General features: G+C 45.5%; 3 protein-coding genes across 6 annotated transcripts; all 3 read right to left on the bottom strand.

Moving 5' to 3' along the window:
- Positions 1 to 2,208: 2,208 nt before the first annotated feature.
- Positions 2,209 to 7,903, bottom strand: LOC103645909 (putative F-box protein At2g33190). Of its 4 annotated transcripts, none has more exons than XM_008670628.4 (4): positions 7,334 to 7,903; positions 4,342 to 4,389; positions 2,874 to 4,262; positions 2,209 to 2,755 (listed from the first exon to the last, which is right to left on the bottom strand). In XM_008670628.4, the coding sequence occupies exon 3, from the start codon at positions 4,247 to 4,249 to the stop codon at positions 2,882 to 2,884; it is 1,368 nt and encodes a 455-aa protein (XP_008668850.1). In that variant the 5' UTR covers positions 4,250 to 4,262; positions 4,342 to 4,389; positions 7,334 to 7,903; the 3' UTR covers positions 2,209 to 2,755; positions 2,874 to 2,881. The 4 variants fall into 4 exon arrangements, with proteins under 4 accessions (XP_008668850.1, XP_008668849.1, XP_020403706.1 ...); XM_008670627.4 differs by lacking the exon at positions 7,334 to 7,903 and adding an exon at positions 5,133 to 6,277; XM_020548117.3 differs by having other exon boundaries at positions 2,874 to 4,389.
- On the bottom strand, positions 2,209 to 22,757 carry LOC103645912 (ABC transporter I family member 1). Its single transcript, XM_020548119.1, has 2 exons — positions 22,366 to 22,757; positions 2,209 to 2,747 (listed from the first exon to the last, which is right to left on the bottom strand). The coding sequence occupies exons 1-2, from the start codon at positions 22,755 to 22,757 to the stop codon at positions 2,474 to 2,476; spliced, it is 666 nt and encodes a 221-aa protein (XP_020403708.1). The 3' UTR covers positions 2,209 to 2,473.
- On the bottom strand, positions 8,222 to 9,626 carry LOC103645911 (putative F-box protein At5g38270). The gene has a single exon (XM_020548118.1). The coding sequence runs from the start codon at positions 9,584 to 9,586 to the stop codon at positions 8,222 to 8,224; it is 1,365 nt and encodes a 454-aa protein (XP_020403707.1). The 5' UTR covers positions 9,587 to 9,626.
- Positions 22,758 to 23,302: the final 545 nt, after the last annotated feature.

Below are 23,302 nucleotides of genomic sequence, written 5' to 3'. Positions count from 1 at the left end.
TAAGTAGGAACAACTAGAGGTTAACAGGTAAACCATATATTAAGCCCAAAGCATGAACACAAATTTGCAATACATAAATTATTTGTATATTGATCTATTCTCCATGGTTGGCACTTGCTTGCAACATCAATTTCTCATTCCAACTTCCTAAGAATAACTCACTCTGCTTCATATCAGCCTTTGCTTTCTCATTCCAACTTCCTAGGAATAACTCACCCTGCTTTCTATATCAGCCTTTTGCTTCCATCCAGAATCAATACATTTCAATTATTGGTGAAAAGTTTAGCTTAATAACAACAGATATATAAGAATGAGTACTCTATAAGAATTACTGTTATTATTATATTGAATATCATATTCAAGAAAGAGAAAGCATACTTTTGGAAGAAAATGTAAATACATGCAATGTACTGAATAGCATGCCATAGATTGGGACCTGAAACAGCTTAGTAAATAGTACAAAGCACTTAAATTTAACGCCAATACATGGTACGTACGGGGGAGTCCGAACTGTTTAATAAACTTGACAAAGCAATCTACTTCCTCCAGAACATCTGTGGCCACTATTTCTGAACACAATAAATTAGAATCTTTTTTTCTAGCAGACATGAATGAGTGGGAGCACAGATTTTTTTTTCTCGAAAGTGAAGGAGAACTGCACATCTTTATATATTAAGAAGAAAAGGATGAAAGGGCCTTAGAAATGCCCAGCATACAAAAGAACCCCATTACGGGGGCCAGTAACAAGCATACAAGAAAAAATCCATAAGGAAAATAACCACCCCGAGAAGGTTACTCTCACAGCAGCCATCAAGAATCTGGCAGCGGGGCAACAAGGTGAGATAACCCCTTGGCCCCACCAATTTCCCACTTTCTTCTTTCATCATCAGCAAGCCTAAGGAGCAGAGTTAGGCTGGGTGTCAAGTAGAATAACCAAGCAGACATTGGACCAATGAAACAATGCTATTGTGGCTTCATTTTGTCCAGGCACACAAAATATGCATGACAATTTGCAAGTCAGTCACTGAAAAAAATAGTTTGCAACTTTGCATGGCTAAATTGATATGGAGACTATATCTACCTATTCTTTATTCCAATCTGACATGAACTTTGCAAAGTAGCAGTACTTCTCACTACAGCAAAATTCCAGTTAGCGTATTTTGATACCTTTAGATAAATAAAGCACTTTGAAAAGTGCAGCTCAGAACTGCAGCTAGTCAGCTCCTTTGCAAAAATGCAAAGTGATGTTGATAGCTTTTTAAACCATAAAAGCCCTACCTTTAGATAAACCTGCAAAGTACTGCCTAGCGCCTATCCTGAGTTTCCTGACTTACACTCAGTTAAAAAAATACTTATTTTTCCCAGTTCTCTTCAGAACAATCAGCAATAGGGTTTGATTTGTGCTTTGCTAACTGATTAATGATTAGCATAACTTCAGTAACAATAAATTTTTTAGTACCTACCTAATTTCTAGAGAAATAACGGTAATTGCTGATTGTGCAGAAGATTCCCATGATAACTGCAAAGGATAAGTAAACTAGGGCAGCCTTGGATAGCTATTAAATGTAGATAAAACGTTATCCATATCCACCAGTTATACTGAATATACTATGATGAAAACGATAGCTGCAAAAAGATTTATACATTGTAAAAAGATTACAAAGATATTCAGACTAAACATGACCCATGGAGCAGAAATCAAATAATCAACCTTAACCCATGCACAGTAATCTGAGAAAATAGATGTTCCTAAACTATAAATCAGTTACCTGATTCTGTCCAGTGGGCAACTGGGCACCAAATTTTGTCGACATGGCCTAAACTAATTTGATAGTAGTTATTGTATGTAGTAAAAAAAACATTGTTTGTGAATTAAACACTGTGCATGCTAGAAATGCAAAATCAGCCACTTCTGAATATATTCAGATGACAACAATAACATATTCAGACTAAAACAAAATTTGTTAGGGAAGAAATCAACCTAGTCAATTCACAAGAATATGAGAAAAGATACACTCAAATCAGACATCTATACCTGATCCTGTCCAAAAGTCTCCCCATATTTGGTCAAGTTTGCCGAGTATCCAACACTTGAAGCTTCACGCAGACATACAAGGCATGAATAAACCTGCTAGACATTGAACAGCCAACAGAGTTTCCACCAGCAAGTACCATATATATAAGGGGGTCAATGCATCAACACCATGATCGCAAAGAACAGCTGTACATATATCAGACATGGCAAATGCCTTCTATTGTTCCCAAATACATGGGCCAATGCATCAAAACAGTGATCACAAATAACAACTGCACATATTATCAACATAGAGAATGTATTGTCATGCTGTCAAAAAAGGATGACAAATGCAGCACCAGCAAAAAAAATTATTGCTCTGACAGCATTCAGACAGATAGCTGGGGCGGAATTAGAAAGATATACAGCTAAATTCCTGGTCACATTGGCATCAAGCCATCAATGGACAAGATCAACCAGCGTCTTCCTCCGGGGAAGCCGAAGCGACATAGAATCCTCAATCTGAATCGGCAGATGCGTGGCCACGAACACGATGCCACCCTTCTCCCGGTGCTCCGCGATGATGTGTTCAAGCAGCCTGGTACCCTCTGCGTCCAGCGCGACGGAGGGCTCGTCCAGCAGCCAGATGGGTCGGTCGATGGCGAGCAGCCTGGCGAGCTGCAGCCGCTTCCTCTGCTCCATGGACAACATCCTGGCCTTCTCGTTCATGAGCCTTTACCGCTACACATATTATTAGGAAGAAATGACCATTGTATGACGTACAATTCTTTTATCATAATATCGATTACACCATTTTCGATAAAAAAAATAACAAAACAAAGGTATTAAATAATAATACCTAAAAAGCTATCTGTTGAATGCCTGATTCAGCTTCATAAGATTGGGTGTTATCCAAGTGGGACAGGGCCAGTTGGACCAAATTTGAGAGACAATTTCCTTCTTGACACTATTTTCCAAGTCCATAACTCCCATATCACGCATGCAATTTTTTAATAAAACAGTCAATTCTTTAAAATCGTCAGTGAAATATGCATGATTTGACTTGAGTTCTGGATGTACTTGAGTACTAAGGCAAAGTGAATCGTTGTGGCCAAGAAATAAAACACTATCACACTGCAATCTGTTTATTTCCACTCGTTGCTTTGCTTCCAAGTCCACTTTATGCACTTGTATTTTTAAGGTTTCGACCATGCATTTTCCAGGGACCCACGGCGGAGCATTGGGTGGAACGTCAATAGTCCTCCAAACATGCAGCAGATCACCCCATGGAGCCTGAATAATGTACATGTTTTCACATACAGGATACTTCAGCTCTTTCATAATTACTGTCATTTTAACAGGAGACGCGGTAAAATCAAACGCATCAATTTCTCCAGAGTAATTCACTGTATACAAAAGACCATCCACATATGTGCAGTCTTTATATTGGCTACCTTGTCCAACCCAGGTCCACTTGTCATCTCCCGGTCGTGCAAACGAAAGTCGTGAATATGGCTCATGGATAAGAACCACGATGTAGCTTCCAGTGGTGGATGGATCGGGAAACACAAATGCCTTGAAGTAGAGTTCATCGCGCAGATCACCGAGATCAAACAGGTCGGGTGGTGTCTGATATGACAACTCGTACATACGGATAGTACCTGATGCATCAAAGATGGGCTTCACATGCTCTATGGTAATCACAGAGGGAAGTGCAACCTGTTCTCCAGTTATGGGATTCACAAGGTGCAGCTCCGACCTCTCATCTGCAGTAATCAACCAACCGTTGGAGGACCCGATCAGTAACCTACTGCGGATGGGTGGCTCCGGTAGAGTTAACTTGTAGGACCTATTTTCCTTGAGGCTGTATAGAAACCCTACGTTGCTACCGGCAGATTCACAAGTGTAGAACAGGCATGGTGTCTGGGGTTGCTTGTATTGCCTCAGGTCGAGCAAGCATTTGTAGGTAGCATGCCATGACGAGCAAACCGAGCCTGCTCGGATGAGGTCAGGGACCTCAAGTGTACCAAAGATGTCCATCAACACATCCTGTGGCAGCTCTGGCAATGCAGCAGCATCCAATTCCATCACACCTTCCTTTCGGAATTTCTTCAGCAAAATACCAGGAAGACCGAGCAGCTTAGGCAAGATTCTCGAGAGTAGTAGACTCCACAGCTGTTTTGGTTGCATAGTCACTGCACCACACAACCTGCTAGCCTTGCTAAAGGTCGCCATTGGAGGAGCAGATCTACAAAATTCACTCTTGGAACGTGAACAGGAATAGTACTGACGCAAAGACGAAAATCTGGATGGATGATAATACTTACCAAATCCACGTTCCTAATTCCAGGAAGCCAAGATCGTTTAAAAAGGTTCTGCAAACAACAAACAGAAAATTAGCATTCACCGGCGAGGGTTCCTGGCTGATCGCAGAGGAGAGTATAGCAAAGGGATATGTAGGGGAGTTTGGGACGATGAGTTTCGGTTGTCCGTTCCTCTTTAAAGTTAGAGGCTCCTTTATTTTCTCAACGAACTAACAAGGGATAAAGCCTTCCTGATTTTCTCAACAACCAAGCAACTAACTCAATCAATCTAATAAACCGAGCAACTAACTTAATCAATTCTGCCAAACAGACTAACCTTCAGCGGTTCAACCCTATCCCAAGTCGAAACGGTATAATAGAATCTTAATCCTAGCCACTGATTGACGGTCCAGCGACCCTCTCCCACCTCCATGAGGCCGCCCTTAGCCCACAGCGGCGCCCACAGGTGATTTGCGACCCGACGCCCCCGCACTCTAATCGTGTGTTTGGTTTGTGGAGTCACTCTATATTTCATGAGATGATGCATCATAAGTTCATTCCATCAATTTTGGTGGAATCAATTCACTCCTCATGTATATACTAATTATTAGCTTATGAGGAATGAGGTGGTGATGAATCAACTCATTCTATTCCACAAACCAAATAAAAAAGTGAGGAGTGAGAAGAAGATAGATCACTTAATTCCTCAAACCAAACACACTATAAATCTACGCGGTGATACACCATGTAGGAACAACAACAACAACAGAGACGAACATGTGTTCACCGCGAATCTTGTGGCGCCACGACCTTACCACGTCAATTAGCTGATTGGGCGGCGGTCTCCAACTCCGGCCTCCAATTCGTCGCGCACCGGCCACCCTTCTCGCTCAACTATGCTCTAGGAACGTGCAGCACGCTACTCCTCTGTGAATGCCTACTCCTAGGCCAATGCAACTGAAAGCCTGCGCCGGCGTCGCCGCGGAGAAGCTGCTGCTCGCCGTCGCAGCCGAGGTAAACATCCGTAACCAAAAATAAAATCACTGAAACCCTGTTGCGGGAACCGAACCGCCGAAGTTGCCTCTGGACGTCAGTCATGCCGCTGCCGTGGCCACTGCGTGCCTCATCTTCCTTCCCTTTATCCCGCCTCCATCCTACCCCAATCCCCACGCCACCACCTTCGCCAGCTACGCCTCTACTTGCGACCGCCTACCATTGGCAATGGCCCGAGCCCTCCGGCCGCGATGTAAGGTCGGAAACCGTCCAAAATCCTTCGGGACCATCTGCCACTGCCCCACCCCCCAATTCCGATGTCGTCGCCGTGCCCGACCGCTGCAAGCTACTATCCCTTGGGAGCTTGGAGCTCCGCCTGACAGTAACCTGATTATCCCCATCTCCATTCGTCCCGGGCGTGTTTGCTTGCTACCTGCCAGGCAGCTTTTATATCCAGGCAGGCCATCAAAATCCTACACGAGAATCGTTGCCTGGGCTAGGCAAGTTTTCAGCCCTTGCGCACACCAGCAGCAGTGATGATTATTGCAGTTCGGTATCAAATGTCAATCCACATTTTCGTGGTGCCATGCAACTCCAGAGTTTCCTGTTTATTTGATTTTCGTGCATTTCCAGGTAGCCGGAAGTATCTTTGTAGATTGATGTGGTGCTAAGCCTACTAGCACGATCTATCGCAATGCTGAATAATCCATAAGCCAATGCTTTTCTTGGTGTGCTGAATAATCTACTGATGGTGATGGTTATGCTGAATAAATGTATATCCCTTCATCCTCAGTATGCATCTGATATCTGAGCTTCAACCACTGATGGCGCTATCCTAGTCCAATTTTTCTTCAGTGGTCCAGATTATTCCTCCTTTCCCATCTAAATTTGACAAATGACCAGAGCAGCATCTGAGTTGGAGGGATAGAAAAATCTCAGCGAAGGAAGGCTTAACAGCCATGGCTTACCCCCCCCCCCCCCCCCCCCCTCCCTCTTCATTCATTTTGTCGTTCTAGTCGGCTCTCTGATTCGACTGTTGAATATTATTTATCTTTAATTGGCTTTATTTATTTATTTATCCTATTGGCGCAAAGGCCTGCCTGCTTGCTTTGGGCCGTTCAGTGGGTGAGATATTGTTCTTTGTTTTGGACTCTTTTCAGATGCGTATATGTGTTGGCGGGTTCAGGGTGTGGGTTTTCCAGCTGGGGTCCGGGATTTCAGTTCCGGGGGGGGGGGTTCGCCCGAAAGGTGATACACCATACAGGAACAGAGAAAAACCTGTGCTCACCGCGACCTGACCACGTCAATTAGGGATCGGGCGGCGGTCTCCAACTCCGGCCCGCAATTCGTCGCACACCGACCACCCTTCTCGCTCAGCTATGCTCCGAGAACGTGCAGCTACGAAGATCGCACTCCCCCACTTTTCGTGGACTAAGTGCCGATGAACAGCACCACCTCAATCTCAATTTATTTCCTTTGTTCCTTAGGCATTAATTTGTACGAGAGATTTCTTTTTCTGTGACAGTTTAGAGAGAATTGAGTTCCTGATCTAATGTTGTTTGGGCCATTCTGAAGCGATGGGAAATGCTAGATGTGAAGGCTCAATCAGGGATCTTGTTCCCTACCTATAACCTGAAACACAACATGCAATGAACAAACTTTATTTTTGAAAACAATTAAGTTACAACATGCAACGCGGGGCCGGATCCATCCGCCAGTTCCAATCGGACGGTCACGATCCAATGCCACGAAACGGTATTCCGCCGCCGATCCCAGCCGTTGGCTACGCATCCAACGACCCTGATTCAATAGGCAGCACTTAACCTAATCTCAGCCGTGCACTAGGAAATCGACGGCGCCCGCCAACTCGCTCCCAGCTCGACCCCGGGCGGCGGCGCACACGCCCGGTACGGCGGTGGCCATGGCCGGCCAAACCGGGAGCGTACCGAGGAGTCCTAATCCTAGCGCAACCTTGTGCGAAACGGAGAGGGAGAGACGGCGAGTAGGAAAATGGTAGCCATACCGCAGATTAAGCTCCGAGGAAGTCCGCCCTCGCTGCGCGGCGGCTCGATCGTGATAGGAGAGGTCCGGCGACCAATTGGTGAAGTCCCCGGCGACAATTCCAGGTGGCGAGGCCACCAGCGCCCGCCCCGCAACCGAGGGAAGGCCCTGAGGCCCACACTGGAGGCGCGGATGACGGCTAGCCGAAGTTCCCCCGCGGCAGCCCCTGTTTTCCCCGCGACGGCGCAAAATTATCGATATTGTGGCGAGGGGGGCGAGTAACAGCGAGGCGAGAGGTATGAATCGAGTGCCGGGGTCCCTTATACACCATCGGGTGGGGCAGCCCGATATCCAGGAGGTCGTTCGGCCGATCCGAAGTGAGCGGCGAGCTATGCGGCGATTTCTGTTGGGATTGGGTCTGCGTCGAGCGAGTGGGGGAAGAAGGATGACGACTGGGCCCCGCTGGTCAGCGAAAGACCCGGCACGGGCGCGCGTGGCCGGAGTTTGTTACCGGGGATTGCGTGATCTGCGAGCTGCGGAGTCCGTTGAAGAAGCTGACAGGGGGGCACGTTGTGAGAGAGGTAAGGCGTAATGGCAGGATGAAGGGAGTGTGGGCGCAGAGCGGCTGGCCAACGGGCCCGGCTTGACAGGGACAGCGAGGGCGAGCGCATTGAGGATTTCTCTTTTTTTATCCTTTTTCTTTTAGGTTTGCATTTCTTTCTTCATTTCAAAATTTACCATTTAAATCTTGAAGTTGTATCTGCAAGCAGCCATTATCGTTTTTACCGCTACACATCTTATTAGGAAGAAATGACCATTGACGTACAATTCTTTTATCATAATATCGATTACACCATTTTTGATAAAAAAAATAACAAAACAAAGGTACTAAACAATAATACCTAAAAAGCTATCTGTTGAAGGCCTGATTCAGTTTCATAAGATTGGGTGTTATCCAAGTGGGACAGGGCCAGTTGGACCAAATTTGAGAGACAATTTTCTTGTTGACACTATTTTCCAAGTCCATAACTCCCATATCACGTATGCAATTTTTTAATAAAACAGTCACTTCTTTAAAATCGTCAGTGAAGTATGCATGATTTGACTTGAGTTCTGGGTGTACTTGAGCACTAAGGCAAAGTGAATCGTTGTGGCCAAGAAATAAAACACTATCACACTGCAACCTGTTTATTTCCACCCGTTGCTTTGCTTCCAAGTCCACTTTATGCACTTGTATTTTTAAGGTTTCGAACAAGCATTTTCCAGGGACCCACGATGGAGCATTGGGTGGAACGCCAAGAGTCCTCCAAACATGCAACAGATCACCCCATGGAGCCTGAATAATGTACATGTTTTCACATACAGGATACTTCAGCTCTTTCAGAATTACTGTCATTTTAACAGGGGACGCGGTAAAATCAAACGCATCAATTTCTCCAGAGTAATTCACTGTATACAAAAGGCCATCCACATATGTGCAGTCTTTATATTGGCTACCTTGTCCAACCCAGGTCCACTTGTCATCTCCCGGTCGTGCAAACGAAAGCCGTGAATATGGCTCGTGAATAAGAACCACGATGTAGCTTCCAGTGGTGGATGGATCGGGAAATACAAATGCCTTGAAGTAGAGCTCATCGCGCAGATCGCCAAGATCAAACAGGTCGGGTGGTGTCTCATATGATAACTCGTACATATGGATAGTACCTGATGCATCAAAGATGGGCTTCACATGCTCTATGGTAATCACAGAGGGAAGTGCAACCTGTTCTCCAGTTATGGGATTCACAAGGTGCAGTTCAGACCTCTCATCTGCAGTAATCAACCAACCGTTGGAGGACCCGATCAGTAACCTACTGCGGATGGGTGGCTCCGGTAGAGTTAACTTGTAGGACCTATTTTCCTTGAGGCTGTATAGAAACCCTACGTTGCTACCGGCAGATTCACAAGTGTAGAACAAGCATGGTGTCTGGGGTTGCTTGTATTGCCTCAGGTCGAGCAAGCATTTGTAGGTAGCATACCATGACGAGCAAACCGAGCCTGCTCGGATGAGGTCAGGGACCTCAAGTGTACCAAAGATGTCCATCAACACATCCTGTGGTAGCTCTAGCAATGCAGTAGCATCTAATTCCGTCACACCTTCCTTTCGGAATTTCTTCAGCAAAATACCAGGAAGACCGAGCAACTTAGACAAGATTCTCGAGAGTAGACTCCACAACTGTTTTGGTTGCATAGTCACTGCACCACACAGCCTGCTAGCCTTGCTAAAGGTTGCCATTGGAGGAGCAGATCTACAAAATTCACTCTTGGAACGTGAACAGGAATAATACTGACGCAAAAACGAAAATCTGGATGGAGGATAATACTTACCAAATCCACGTTCCTAATTCCAGGAAGCCTAGATCGTTCAAAAAGGTTCTGCAAACACCAAACAGAAAATTAGCATTCACCGACGAGGGTTCTGGCTGATCGCAAAGGGATCGAGAACTATTAAAATCGGAGTTACCATTAAGGAGTTGTGATTTATAAAAGATCTATGTGATTAAAATATTAGACTATATTATAATTTGGTTAATATAAATCATATGAGATGTTATTCTCCAAGTAACTATATTGACTTTTAATCTAAGTTATAAATTGACCATAAATTATATTCTAGTAGATTATAACGATAAACAAATTAACAAGACTATCCAACATAAGTTAAATAAAGATCTAATTATAAAAGAATAGAACATGGTACAATAAATGTTGTTACTGAATAGTAAATATTTATATGAAGTTAACGCAACTTGAACGGATCAAATCGGAATCATAGATTTTAAGTTATGAATTTCTAATGATTTTATGTGTTTTGCACAAGATTAAATAGGATATAAATTTTAATATGACTTTCATGTGAAAACAGTGATACTAATTGATAAACAATATTATTATAAAACTATATAAATTGAAATGAGTTGATTTGGACTTCATATGCATTTTCTATAAATTAAACAAGTTCTAACATTTATTTTTACACTAAAAATCAATTTCTAAATGATTTTATAGGTTTTTCCTTACTGTCTCGGCTGCGCGCACAATTAATAAGTCCAGGGACTTAAGCAGAAAGATACTTAGACTCAGTGAAACCTGGACTGGACCGCGGGTTATTTTCTATCTGTCACAGGAATTCATATGCAAATGTCTGGCCACGAAGGGTACTGTCTATTCTGAGCCGTCAGATCACCGATCCACAACCCACAACAGAACGCGAACCGATATTCTATTTCCGCCCTTGGATCAGAATCCAACCACCGACGATCGATACAAGGATTGCAACGCGGGGCCGGATCCATCCGCCAGTTTCCAATCGGACGGTCACGATCCAATGCCACGAAACGGTATTCCGCCGCCGATCCCAGCCGTTGGCTACGCATCCAACGACCCTGATTCAATAGGCAGCACTTAACCTAATCTCAGCCGTGCACTAGGAAATCGACGGCGCCCGCCAACTCACTCCCAGCTCGACCCCGGGCGGCGGCGCACACGCCCGGTGCGGCGGTGGCCATGGCCGGCCAAACCGGGAGCGTACCGAGGAGTCCTAATCCTAGCGCAACCTTGTGCGAAACGGAGAGGGAGAGACGGCGAGTAGGAAAATGGTAGCCATACCGCAGATTAAGCTCCGAGGAAGTCCGCCCTCGCTGCGCGGCGGCTCGATCGTGATAGGAGAGGTCCGGCGACCAATTGGTGAAGTCCCCGGCGACAATTCCAGGTGGCGAGGCCACCAGCGCCCGCCCCGCAACCGAGGGAAGGCCCTGAGGCCCACACTGGAGGCGCGGATGACGGCTAGCCGAAGTTCCCCCGCGGCAACCCCTGTTTTCCCCGCGACGGCGCAAAATTATCGATATTGTGGCGAGGAGGGCGAGTAACAGCGAGGCGAGAGGTATGAATCGAGTGCCGGGGTCCCTTATACACCATCGGGTGGGGCAGCCCGATATCCAGGAGGTCGTTCGGCCGATCCGAAGTGAGCGGCGAGCCATGCGGCGATTTCTGTTGGGATTGGGTCTGCGTCGAGCGAGTGGGGGAAGAAGGATGACGACTGGGCCCCGCTGGTCAGCGAAAGACCCGGCACGGGCGCGCGTGGCCGGAGTTTGTTACCGGGGATTGCGTGATCTGCGAGCTGCAGAGTCCGTTGAAGAAGCTGACAGGGGGGCACGTTGTCAGCGAGGTAAGGCGTAATGGCAGGATGAAGGGAGTGTGGGCGCAGAGCGGCTGGCCAACGGGCCCGGCTTGACAGGGACAGCGAGGGCGAGCGCGCGGGCCGCGCCCAGGCGATGCAGGGGGAATGGGCTGGCTAGGGATTCGGCTCATTGAGGATTTCTCTTTTTTTTATCCTTTTCTTTTAGGTTTGCATTTCTTTCTTCATTTCAAAATTTACCATTTAAATCTTGAAGTTGTTAGTGAGTTTGACACATAGGTCAAGTGCACAATTAAAATACCAGTATAAGAAGATATATATAATAATTATTATTATTATTTTTGTAGCACATTCTTTTTCTTTTTATTTTTCTTTCCATTTAAAATTCTATTATTATTATTATTTAATCCAAGGTTTCAAGAATTTCCAAACTACTATAATAAATATATTTTTTTATTTATTTTATTATTATTATTATCCTTCTACCAATTTTGGGCTTTACAACAACTGGGCACCAAATTTTGTCGACATGGCCTAAACTAATTTGTTAGTAGTTATTGTATGTAGTAAAAAACATTGTTTGTGAATTAAACACTGCACATGCTAGAAATGCAAAATCAGCCACTTCTGAATATATTCAGATGACAACAATAACATATTCAGACTAAAACAAAATTTGTTAGGGAAGAAATCAACCTTAGTCAATTCACAAGAATATGAGAAAAGAGACACTCAAATCAGACATCTATACCTGATCCTGTCCAAAGGTCTCCCCATATTTGGTCAAGTTTGCCGAGTATCCAACACTTGAAGCTTCACGCAGACATGCAAGGCGTGAATAAACCTGCTAAACATTGAACAGCCAACAAAGTTTCCACCAGCAAGTACCATATATATAAGGGGGTCAATGCATCAACACCATGATCGCAAAGAACAACTGTACATATATCAGACATGGCAAATGCCTTCTATTGTTCCCAAATACATGGGCCAATGCATCAAAACAGTGATCACAAAGAACAACTGCACATATTATCAACATAGATAATGTATTGTCATGCTGTCAAAAAAGGATGACAAATGCAGCACCAGCAAAAAAAATATTGCTCTGACAGCATTCAAACAGATAGCTGGAGAGGAATTTGAGAGATACAACTAAATTCCTGGTCACATTGGCATCAAGCCATCAATGGACAAGATCAACCAGCGTCTTCCTCCGGGGAAACCTCTGGGGAAGCCGAAGCGACATAGAATCCTCAACCTGAATCGGCAGATGCGTGGCCACGAACACGATGCCACCCTTCTCCCGGTGCTCCGCGATGATGTGTTCAAGCAGCCTGGTACTGATAGTCGCCTAGAGGGGGGGTGAATAGGGCGAAACTGAAATTTACAAATATAAACACAACTACAAGCCGAGTTAGCGTTAGAAATGAGTCCGAGAGAGGGCGTGAAAACAAATCGCAAGCGAATAATGAAGTGAGACACGTGGATTTGTTTTACCGAGGTTCGGTTCTCTCAAACCTACTCTCCGTTGAGGAGGCCACAAAGGCCGGGTCTCTTTCAACCCTTCCCTCTCTCAAACGGTCCCTCGGACCGAGTGAGCTTCTCTTCTCAAATCACTTGGGAATCAAACTTCCCGCAAGGACCACCACACAATTGGTGTCTCTTGCCTCAATTACAAGTGAGTGTTTGACCACAAGAAAGAATGCCAAAGAAAAGAAGCGATCCAAGCGCAAGAGCTCAAATGAACACTACAAATCACTCTCTCTAGTCACTAAGGCTTTGTGTGGAGTTGGGAGAGGATTTGATCTCTTTTGGTGTGCTTTGCAATGAATGCTAGCTCTTGTATAGTGGTTGGAAGATGGAAAACTTGGATGACTTGAATGTGGGGTGGTTGGGGGTATTTATAGCCCCAACCACCAAACTAGCCGTTTGGTGGAGGTTGTCTGTCGTATGGTGCACCGGACAGTCCGGTGTACACCGGACATGTCCGGTGCGCCAGCCACGTCACCAAACCCTTTGGGATTCGACCGTTGGAGCTCTGTCTTCTGTGCCCACCTTGATGTCCGGTGCACACCAGACATGTACTGTTCAATGTCCGGTGTGCCGGCGCGCGCGTGCCTGGCTTCTGCGCGCTTCTGGCGCGCATTAAATGCGCTGCAGGTAGCCGTTGGCGCCGAAATAGCCGTTGCTCCGGAGTTACACCGGACAGTCCGGTGTACACCGGACAGTCCGGTGAATTATAGCGGAGCAGCCGCTCTGGTTTCCCGAAGCTGGCGAGTTCCTGAGGCCGCTCTTCCTTGGAGCACCGGACACTGTCCGGTGTACACCGGACAGTCCGGTGAATTATAGCGCGAGTGCCTCTAGAAATTCCCGAAGGCGACGAGTTCAAGTTGGAGTCCTCTGGTGCACCGGACAGTCCGGTGCCCCAGACCAGAGGTGACTTCGGTTGTCCCTTTGCTCCTTTGTTGAACCCAATACTTGGTCATTTTATTGGCTGAGTGTGAACCTTTTACACCTGTATAATCTATACACTAGGGCAAACTAGTTAGTCCAATTATTTGTGTTGGGCAATTTAACCACCAAAATCAATTAGGAAAATAGGTGTAAGCCTAATTCCCTTTCAATCTCCCCCTTTTTGGTGATTGATGCCAACACAAACCAAAGCAAGTATAGAAATGCATAATTGAACTAGTTTGCATAATGTAAGTGCAAAGGTTGCTTGGAATTGAGCCAATATAAATACTTACAAGATATGCATGAATTGTTCCTTTGTTTTTAACATTTTGGACCACACTTGCACCACATGTTTTGTTTTTGCAAAATCTTTTGTAAATCCTTTTCAAAGTTCTTTTGCAAATAGTCAAAGGTAAATGAATAAGATTTTGAAAGGCATTTTCAAGATTTGAAATTTTCTCCCCCTGTTTCAAATGCTTTTCCTTTGACTAAACAAAACTCCCCCTAAATGAGATCCTCCTCTTAGTGTTCAAGAGGGTTTTGATATATTATGTTAGAAATACTGCTTTCTCCCCCTTTTGAACACAATAAGATACCAATTGAAAATACTCTTTGAAAAACTAAGTTTTTGAAATGGGTGTGCGGTCCTTTTGCTTTGGGCTCTCATACTCTCTCCCCCTTTGGCATGAATCGCCAAAAACGGAATCATTAGAGCCCTTTTTAGAACTTTCTCCCCCTTTGGACATAAATAAATAAGTGAAGATTGTACCAAAGAAGGAGTCCTTTTGCTTGGTGCTCATGCTTTCTCCCCCAAGAATGGAGAGTTGCTTGAAGTGACGGCGAAGGAAGAATTACGGAGTGGAAGCCTTTGTCTTTGCCGAAGACTCCAATTCCCTTTCAATACACCTATGACTTGGTTTGAAATAGACTTGAAAAACACATTAGTCATAGTATATGAAAGAGACACGATCAAAGGTATGTAAATGAGCTATGTGTGCAATTTAACAAAAGAAGTTCCTAGAATCAAGAATATTTAGCTCATGCCTAAGTTTGTTAAAAGTTTGTTCATCAAGAGGCTTGGTAAAGATATCAGCTAATTGATCTTTAGTATTAATGTAAGAAATCTCGATATCTCCCTTTTGTTGGTGATCCCTTAAAAAGTGATACCGAATGGCTATGTGCTTAGTGCGGCTATGCTCGACGGGATTATCCGCCATTTTGATTGCACTCTCATTATCAAATAGCAAAGAGACTTTGGTTAGTTTGTAACCGTAGTCCCGCAGGGTTTGCCTCATCCAAAGCAATTGCGCGCAACAATGGCCTACGGCAATATACTCGGCTTCGGCGGTAGAAAGAGCGACTGAATTTTGCTTCTTTGAAGCCCAAGACACCAAGGATCTTCCCAAGAACTGGCAAGTCCCCGATGTGCTCTTTCTATTGATTTTACACCCCGCCCAATCGGCATCCGAATAACCAATCAAATCAAATGTGGATCCCTTAGGATACCAAAGCCCAAACTTAGGAGTGTAAGCCAAATATCTCAAGATTCGTTTTACGGCCGTAAGGTGAGCTTCCTTAGGGTCGGCTTGGAATCTTGCACACATGCATACAGAAAGCATAATATCCGGTCGAGATGCACATAAATAGAGTAGAGAACCTATCATCGACCGGTATACCTTTTGATCCACGGACTTACCTCCCGTGTCGAGGTCGAGATGCCCATTAGTTCCCATGGGTGTCTTGATGGGCTTGGCATCCTTCATCCCAAACTTGTTTAGAATGTCTTGAGTATACTTTGTTTGGCTAATGAAGGTGCCCTCTTGGAGTTGCTTTACTTGAAATCCCAAGAAGTACTTCAACTCCCCCATCATAGACATCTCAAACTTTTGTGTCATGATCCTACTAAATTCTTCACATGTAGACTCGTTAGTAGACCCAAATATAATATCATCAACATAAATTTGGCATACAAACAAGTCATTTTCAAGAGTTTTAGTGAATAGAGTAGGATCGGTCTTTCCGACTTTGAATCCATTAGTGGTAAGGAAATCTCTAAGGCATTCATACCATGCTCTTGGGGCTTGCTTGAGCCCATAAAGCGCCTTAGAGAGTTTATAAACATGGTTAGGGTACTCACTATCTTCAAAGCCGGGAGGTTGCTCAACATAGACCTCTTCCTTGATCGGTCCATTGAGGAAGGCACTTTTCACGTCCATTTGATAAAGCTTAAAGCCATGGTAAGTAGCATAGGCCAATAATATGCGAATTGACTCAAGCCTAGCTACGGGTGCATAGGTTTCACCGAAATCCAAACCTTCAACTTGGGAGTATCCTTTGGCCACAAGTCGAGCTTTGTTCCTTGTCACCACACCATGCTCATCTTGCTTGTTGCGGAAAACCCATTTGGTTCCTACAACATTTTGATTAGGACGTGGAACTAAATGCCATACCTCATTCCTAGTGAAGTTGTTGAGCTCCTCTTGCATCGCCACCACCCAATCCGAATCTTGGAGTGCTTCCTCTACCCTCTGTGGCTCAATAGAGGAAACAAAAGAGTAATGCTCACAAAAATGTGCAACACGAGATCTAGTAGTTACCCCCTTATGAATGTCGCCGAGGATGGTGTCGACGGGGTGATCTCGTTGGATTGCTTGGTGGACTCTTGGGTGTGGCGGCCTTTGCTCTTCATCCTCCTTGTCTTGATCATTTGTATCTCCCCCTTGATCATTGCCGTCATCTTGAGGTGGCTCATTTGCTTGATCTTCTACTTCATCAACTTGAGCTTCATCCTCATTTTGAGTCGGTGGAGATACTTGCGTGGAGGAGGATGGTTGATCTTGTGCATTTGGAGGCTCTTCGGATTCCTTAGGACACACATCCCCAACATGTTCCTTAGTGCGATGCACGGAGCCTCTTCAATACCTATCTCATCAAGATCAACTTGCTCTACTTGAGAGCCGTTAGTTTCATCAAACACAATGTCACAAGAAACTTCAACTTGTCCAGTGGACTTGTTAAAGACTCTATATGCCCTTGTGTTTGAATCATATCCTAGTAAAAAGCCTTCTACAGTCTTAGGAGCAAATTTAGATTTTCTACCTCTCTTAACAAGAATAAAACATTTGCCACCAAAGACTCTAAAATATGAAATATTGGGCTTTTTACCGGTTAGGAGTTCATATGATGTCTTCTTGAGGATTCAGTGAAGATATAATCGATTGATGGCGTAGCAAGCGGTGTTGACTGCCTCGGCCCAAAACCGATCCGAAGTCTTGTACTCATCAAGCATGGTTCTTGCCATGTCCAGTAGAGTTCGATTCTTCCTCTCCACTACACCATTTTGTTGTGGCGTGTAGGGAGAAGAGAACTCATGCTTGATGCCCTCCTCCTCAAGGAAGCCTTCGATTTGAGAGTTCTTGAACTCCGTCCCGTTGTCGCTTCTAATTTTCTTGATCCTTAAGCCAAACTCGTTTTGAGCTCGTCTCAAGAATCCCTTTAAGGTTTCTTGGGTTTGAGATTTCTCCTGCAAAAAGAACACCCAAGTGAAGCGAGAATAATCATCCACTATTACAAGACAATACTTACTCCCGCCGATGCTTATGTAAGCAATCGTGCCGAATAGATCCATGTGGAGCAGCTCAAGCGACCTGTCGGTCGTCATGATGTTCTTGTGTGGATGATGGGCACCAACTTGCTTTCCTGCTTGGCATGCGCTACAAATCCTGTCTTTCTCAAAATGAACATTTGTTAGTCCTAAAATGTGTTCTCCCTTTAGAAGCTTATGAAGATTCTTCATCCCAACATGGGCTAGTCGACGGTGCCAGAGCCAACCCATGTTAGTCTTGGCAATTAAGCATGTGTCGAGTCCAGCTCTATCAAAATCTACTAAGTATAGTTGACCCTCTAACACACCCTTAAATGCTATTGAATCATCACTTCTTCTAAAGACAGTGACACCTACATCAGTAAAGAGACAGTTGTAGCCCATTTTGCATAATTGAGATACGGAAAGCATATTGTAATCTAAAGAATCTACAAGAAAAACATTGGAAATGGAATGGTCAGGGGATATAGCTATTTTACCAAGACCTTTGACCAAACCTTGATTTCCATCCCCGAATGTGATTGCTCGTTGGGGATCTTGGTTTTTCTCGTAGGAGGAGAACATCTTCTTCTCCCCCTGTCATGTGGTTTGTGCACCCGCTGTCGAGTATCCAACTTGAGCCCCCAGATGCATAAACCTACAAAACAATTTTAGTTCTTGACTTTAGGTACCCAAACGGTTTTGGGTCCTTTGGCATTAGAAACAAGAACTTTGGGAACCCAAACACAAGTTTTGGAGCTTTTGTGTTTGTCCCCAACATATTTGGCAACGACCTTGCCGGATTTGTTAGTCAAAACATATGATGCATCAAAAGTCTTAAATGAAATGCTATGTTCATTTGATGCACTAGGAGTTTTCTTTTTAGGCAACTTAGCATGGGTTGGTCGCCTAGAACTAGATGTCTCACCCTTATACATAAATGCATGATTAGGGCCAGAGTGAGACTTCCTAGAATGAATTCTCCTAATTTTGTCCTCAGGATAGCCAGCAGGGTATAAAATGTAACCCTCGTTATCCTGATGCATGGGAGCCTTGCCCTTAACAAAATTTGACAATCTTTTAGGAGGGGCATTAAGTTTGACATTGTCTCCCCTTTGGAAGCCAATGCCATCCTTGATGCCAGGGCGTCTCCCATTATAAAGCATGCTACGAGCAAATTTAAATTTTTCATTCTCTAAGTTATGCTCGGCAATTTTAGCATCTAACTTTGCTATGTGATCATTTTGTTGTTTAATTAAAGACATGTGATCATGAATAGCATTAATATCAACATCTCTACATCTAGTACAAATAGATACATGCTCAACGATAGATGTAGAGGGTTTGCAAGATTTTAATTCTACAACCTTAGCATGTAATATATCGTTCTCACTTCTAAGGTTAGAAATAGTAACATTGCAAACATCAAAAACTTTAGCCTTAGCAAGCAATTTTCCATTTTCGAATATAAGGCTAGCAAGAGAAACATTCAACTCATCAATCCTAGCAAGTAAATCATCATCATTATTTCTAGAATTGGTAGTTGAAACATTACAAACATGAGAATCAACCTTAGCTAACAAATTAGCATTTTCATTTCTAAGGTTGTCTATTGTCTCATGGCAAGTGCTTAGCTCGCTAGATAATTTTTCACATTTCTCAATTTCTAGAGCATAAGCATTTTTAACCTTAACATGCTTCTTATTTTCTTTAATAAGGAAGTCCTCTTGGGTGTCCAAGAGATCATCCTTTTCATGAATGGCACTAATCAATTCATTAAGTTTCTCTTTTTGTTGCATGTTGAGGTTGGCAAAAAGAGAGCGCAAGTTATCTTCCTCATCACTAACATTTTCATCACTAGAGGATTCATATTTAGTGGAGGATTTAGATTTAACCTTCTTCTTTTTGCCGTCCTTTGCCATGAGGCACTTGTGGCCGACGTTGGGGAAGAGAAGTCCTTTGGAGACGGCGATGTTGGCGGCGTCCTCGTCGTCGGAGGAGTTGCTAGAGCTTTCGTCGGAGTCCCATTCCCGACAAACATGGGCATCGCCGCCCCTCTTCTTGTAGTATTTCTTCTCCTTTCTTCTCCTCTTCTTGTCGTCGCCCCGGTCACTGTCACTGGATATAGGACATTTTGCAATAAAATGACCGGGCTTACCACATTTGTAGCAAACCTTCTTGGAGCGGGGCTTGTAGTCTTTCCCCCTCCTTTGTTTGAGGATTTGGCAGAAGCTCTTGATGACGAGCGCCATTTCCTCATTGTCGAGCTTGGAGGCGTCGATTGGTTGTCTACTTGGTGTAGACTCCTCCTTCTTCTCCTCCGTTGCCTTGAATGCAACCGGTTGAGCTTCGGACGTGGAGGGATCATCAAGCTCGTTGATCTTCCTCGAGCCTTCGATCATGCACTCAAAACTTACAAAATTCCCGATTACTTCCTCGAGAGTCATTAGTGTATATCTAGGGTTGCCACGAATTAATTGAACTTGATTAGGGTTAAGAAAAATAAGTGATCTTAAAATAACCTTAACCATTTCGTGGTCATCCCATTTCTTGCTCCCGAGGTTGCGCACTTGATTCACCAAGGTCTTGAGCCGGTTGTACATGTTTTGTGGCTCCTCCCCTTTGCGAAGCCGGAACCGACCGAGCTCCCCCTCGATCGTCTCCCGCTTGGTGATCTTTGTGAGCTCATCTCCTTCGTGTGCGGTTTTGAGCACATCCCAAACCTCCTTGGCGCTCTTCAACCCTTGCACTTTGTTATACTCCTCTCTACTTAGAGAAGCGAGGAGTATTGTTGTTGCTTGAGAGTTGAAGTGCTCGATTTGGGCCACTTGATCCTCATCATAGTCTTCATCCCCTACAGATGGTACCTGTGCACCAAACTCAACAACATCCCATATACTTTTGTGGAGTGAGGTTAGATGAAATCGCATTAAATCACTCCACCTAGCGTAATCTTCACCATCAAATGTTGGTGGTTTGCCTAATGGGATGGAAAGTAAAGGTGTATGTTTAGAAATGCGAGGGTAGCGTAGGGGAATCTTACTATACTTCTTGCGCTCTTGGCGCTTAGAAGTGACGGACGTCGCGTCGGAGCCGGAGGTGGATGTCGATGAAGAATCGGTCTCGTAGTAGACCACCTTCCTCATCCTCTTTTTCTTGTCCCCACTCCGATGCGGCTTGTGGGAAGAGGATTTCTCCTTCTTCTCTTTGTGGTGTGAAGAAGCTTTCTTCTCCTTCCCTTTGGAGGAGTCATTCTTCTTCTCCTTCCTCTTGGTACGGGACTCTTCCGGTGAAGTGCTCCCGTGGCTTGTAGTGGGCTTTTCGCCGGTCTCCATCTCCTTCTTGGCGTGATCTCCCGACATCACTTTGATCGGTTAGGCTCTAATGAAGCACCGGGCTTTGATACCAATTGATAGTCGCCTAGAGGGGGGTGAATAGGGCGAAACTGAAATTTACAAATATAAACACAACTACAAGCCAGGTTAGCGTTAGAAATGAGTCCGAGAGAGGGCGTGAAAACAAATAGCAAGCGAATAATGAAGTGAGACACGTGGATTTGTTTTACCGAGGTTCGGTTCTCTCAAACCTACTCCCCGTTGAGGAGGCCACAAAGGCCGGGTCTCTTTCAACCCTTCCCTCTCTCAAACGGTCCCTCGGACCGAGTGAGCTTCTCTTCTCAAATCACTTGGGAATCAAACTTCCCGCAAGGACCACCACACAATTGGTGTCTCTTGCCTCAATTACAAGTGAGTGTTTGATCACAAGAAAGAATGCCAAAGAAAAGAAGCGATCCAAGCGCAAGAGCTCAAATGAACACTACAAATCACTCTCTCTAGTCACTAAGGCTTTGTGTGGAGTTGGGAGAGGATTTGATCTCTTTTGGTATGCTTTGCAATGAATGCTAGCTCTTGTATAGTGGTTGGAAGCTGGAAAACTTGGATGACTTGAATGTGGGGTGGTTGGGGGTATTTATAGCCCCAACCACCAAACTAGCCGTTTGGTGGAGGCTGTCTGTCGTATGGTGCACCGGACAGTCCGATGTACACCGGACATGTCCGGTGCGCCAGCCACGTCACCAAACCCGTTGGGATTCGACCGTTGGAGCTCTGTCTTCTGGGCCCGCCTTGATGTCCGGTGCACACCGGACATGTACTGTTCAATGTCCGGTGTGCCGGCGCGCGCGTGCCTGGCTTCTGCGCGCATTAAATGCGCTGCAGGTAGCCGTTGGCGCCGAAATAGCCGTTGCTCCGGAGTTACACCGGACAGTCCGGTGTACACCGGACAGTCCGGTGAATTATAGCGGAGCAGCCGCTCTGGTTTCCCGAAGCTGGCGAGTTCCTGAGGCCGCTCTTCCTTGGAGCACCGGACACTGTCCGGTGTACACCGGACAGTCCGGTGAATTATAGCGCGAGTGCCTCTGGAAATTCCCGAAGGCGACGAGTTCAAGTTGGAGTCCTCTGGTGCACCGGACACTGTCTGGTGTACACCGGACAGTCCGGTGCCCCAGACCAGAGGTGCCTTCGGTTGTCCCTTTGCTCCTTTGTTGAACCCAATACTTGGTCATTTTATTGGCTGAGTGTGAACCTTTTACACCTGTATAATCTATACACTAGGGCAAACTAGTTAGTCCAATTATTTGTGTTGGGCAATTTAACCACCAAAATCAATTAGGAAAATAGGTGTAAGCCTAATTCCCTTTCAGGTACCCTCTACGTCCAGCGCGATGGAGGGCTCGTCCAGCAGCCAGATGGGTCGGTCGATGGCGAGCAGCCTGGCGAGCTACAGCCGCTTCCTCTACCCCATGGACAACATCCTCCTGGCCTTCTCGTTCATGAGCCTGCCGAGCCCCATGAGCTGGATGGCCGGGCCCGACCTGCTGTCGTCCTTCCCCTCGAGGAGCTCGAACCACTGGACATTCTCGAGCACTGTGAGCTTCTCTTTCACGGCGTCCTTGAGCGACATCCAGTTGAGCTGCAGCTTGTACTGCTGGAAGACGCCGGGGGAGGTGATGTCGTGTCCGTTCCAGAGGATCTCCCCCGCCGAGGGGCGCGAGAAGCCCGCCAACATGCGGAGGAGGGTGGTCTTTCCGGAGCCGTTGGCGCCGGTAAGGACAAGGGTTGTGCCGTCGTGGACGCTGAGGTTGATGTCACGGAGCACCGTCTGTGCGTTCCGCATGTAGGAGACATTGTTGAGCAGGAGCCGCGGTGGCGGGGGCCGAAGCGGCGGCATGTTGCCGACTGGTCTGTGACTCGGGCGCCGCTGAGCTGGATGGAGGCGTACGGGTGGGCGCAGCGAGGTCGTTGGGTGGGCCCGTCGGTGGACGCGGCGGCGATGACCGGTGGCTAGGGGAGGGCGGCGGTGAGCGGGTTCGGCCCGCGGAGAGGCCGAAGTGGGGGAGACCGGGAGAGAACTGGGGAGTGAGGGAGCGATGGTGTTGGGCCATGCAGACTACCGAGACGTTTGCTGGGCTCAAGAGAGTGTTAGATAGTTGGGCCCGGGCCAAGATGGAAGGGGGAGGTAGTTGGACCGAGTGGGAAATCCATTTGGGGAAATATATTTTTTTCCCTCTACAAGCATCTACAAGACTCCAAAAGTGTATAAAGTTTACAGAAATACTTCCCCGTTTCGAAAAATATGCATGTTTGACCCCGAAGAGCACTACACACTCTTATGTTGTGGTTGGTTCATCTTTTAGAATTTTAACTAAATGGATACAACAACTGAATAAATTACTAAAAATCTACATATCTTTTACCTCAGTTTGATTCATGTCA

The sequence above is a fragment of the Zea mays genome, chromosome 2, assembly GCF_902167145.1.
Source record: "Zea mays cultivar B73 chromosome 2, Zm-B73-REFERENCE-NAM-5.0, whole genome shotgun sequence".
Lineage (NCBI taxonomy): Eukaryota > Viridiplantae > Streptophyta > Magnoliopsida > Poales > Poaceae > Zea > Zea mays.
This window is presented reverse-complemented; position numbering and strand designations above follow the sequence as displayed.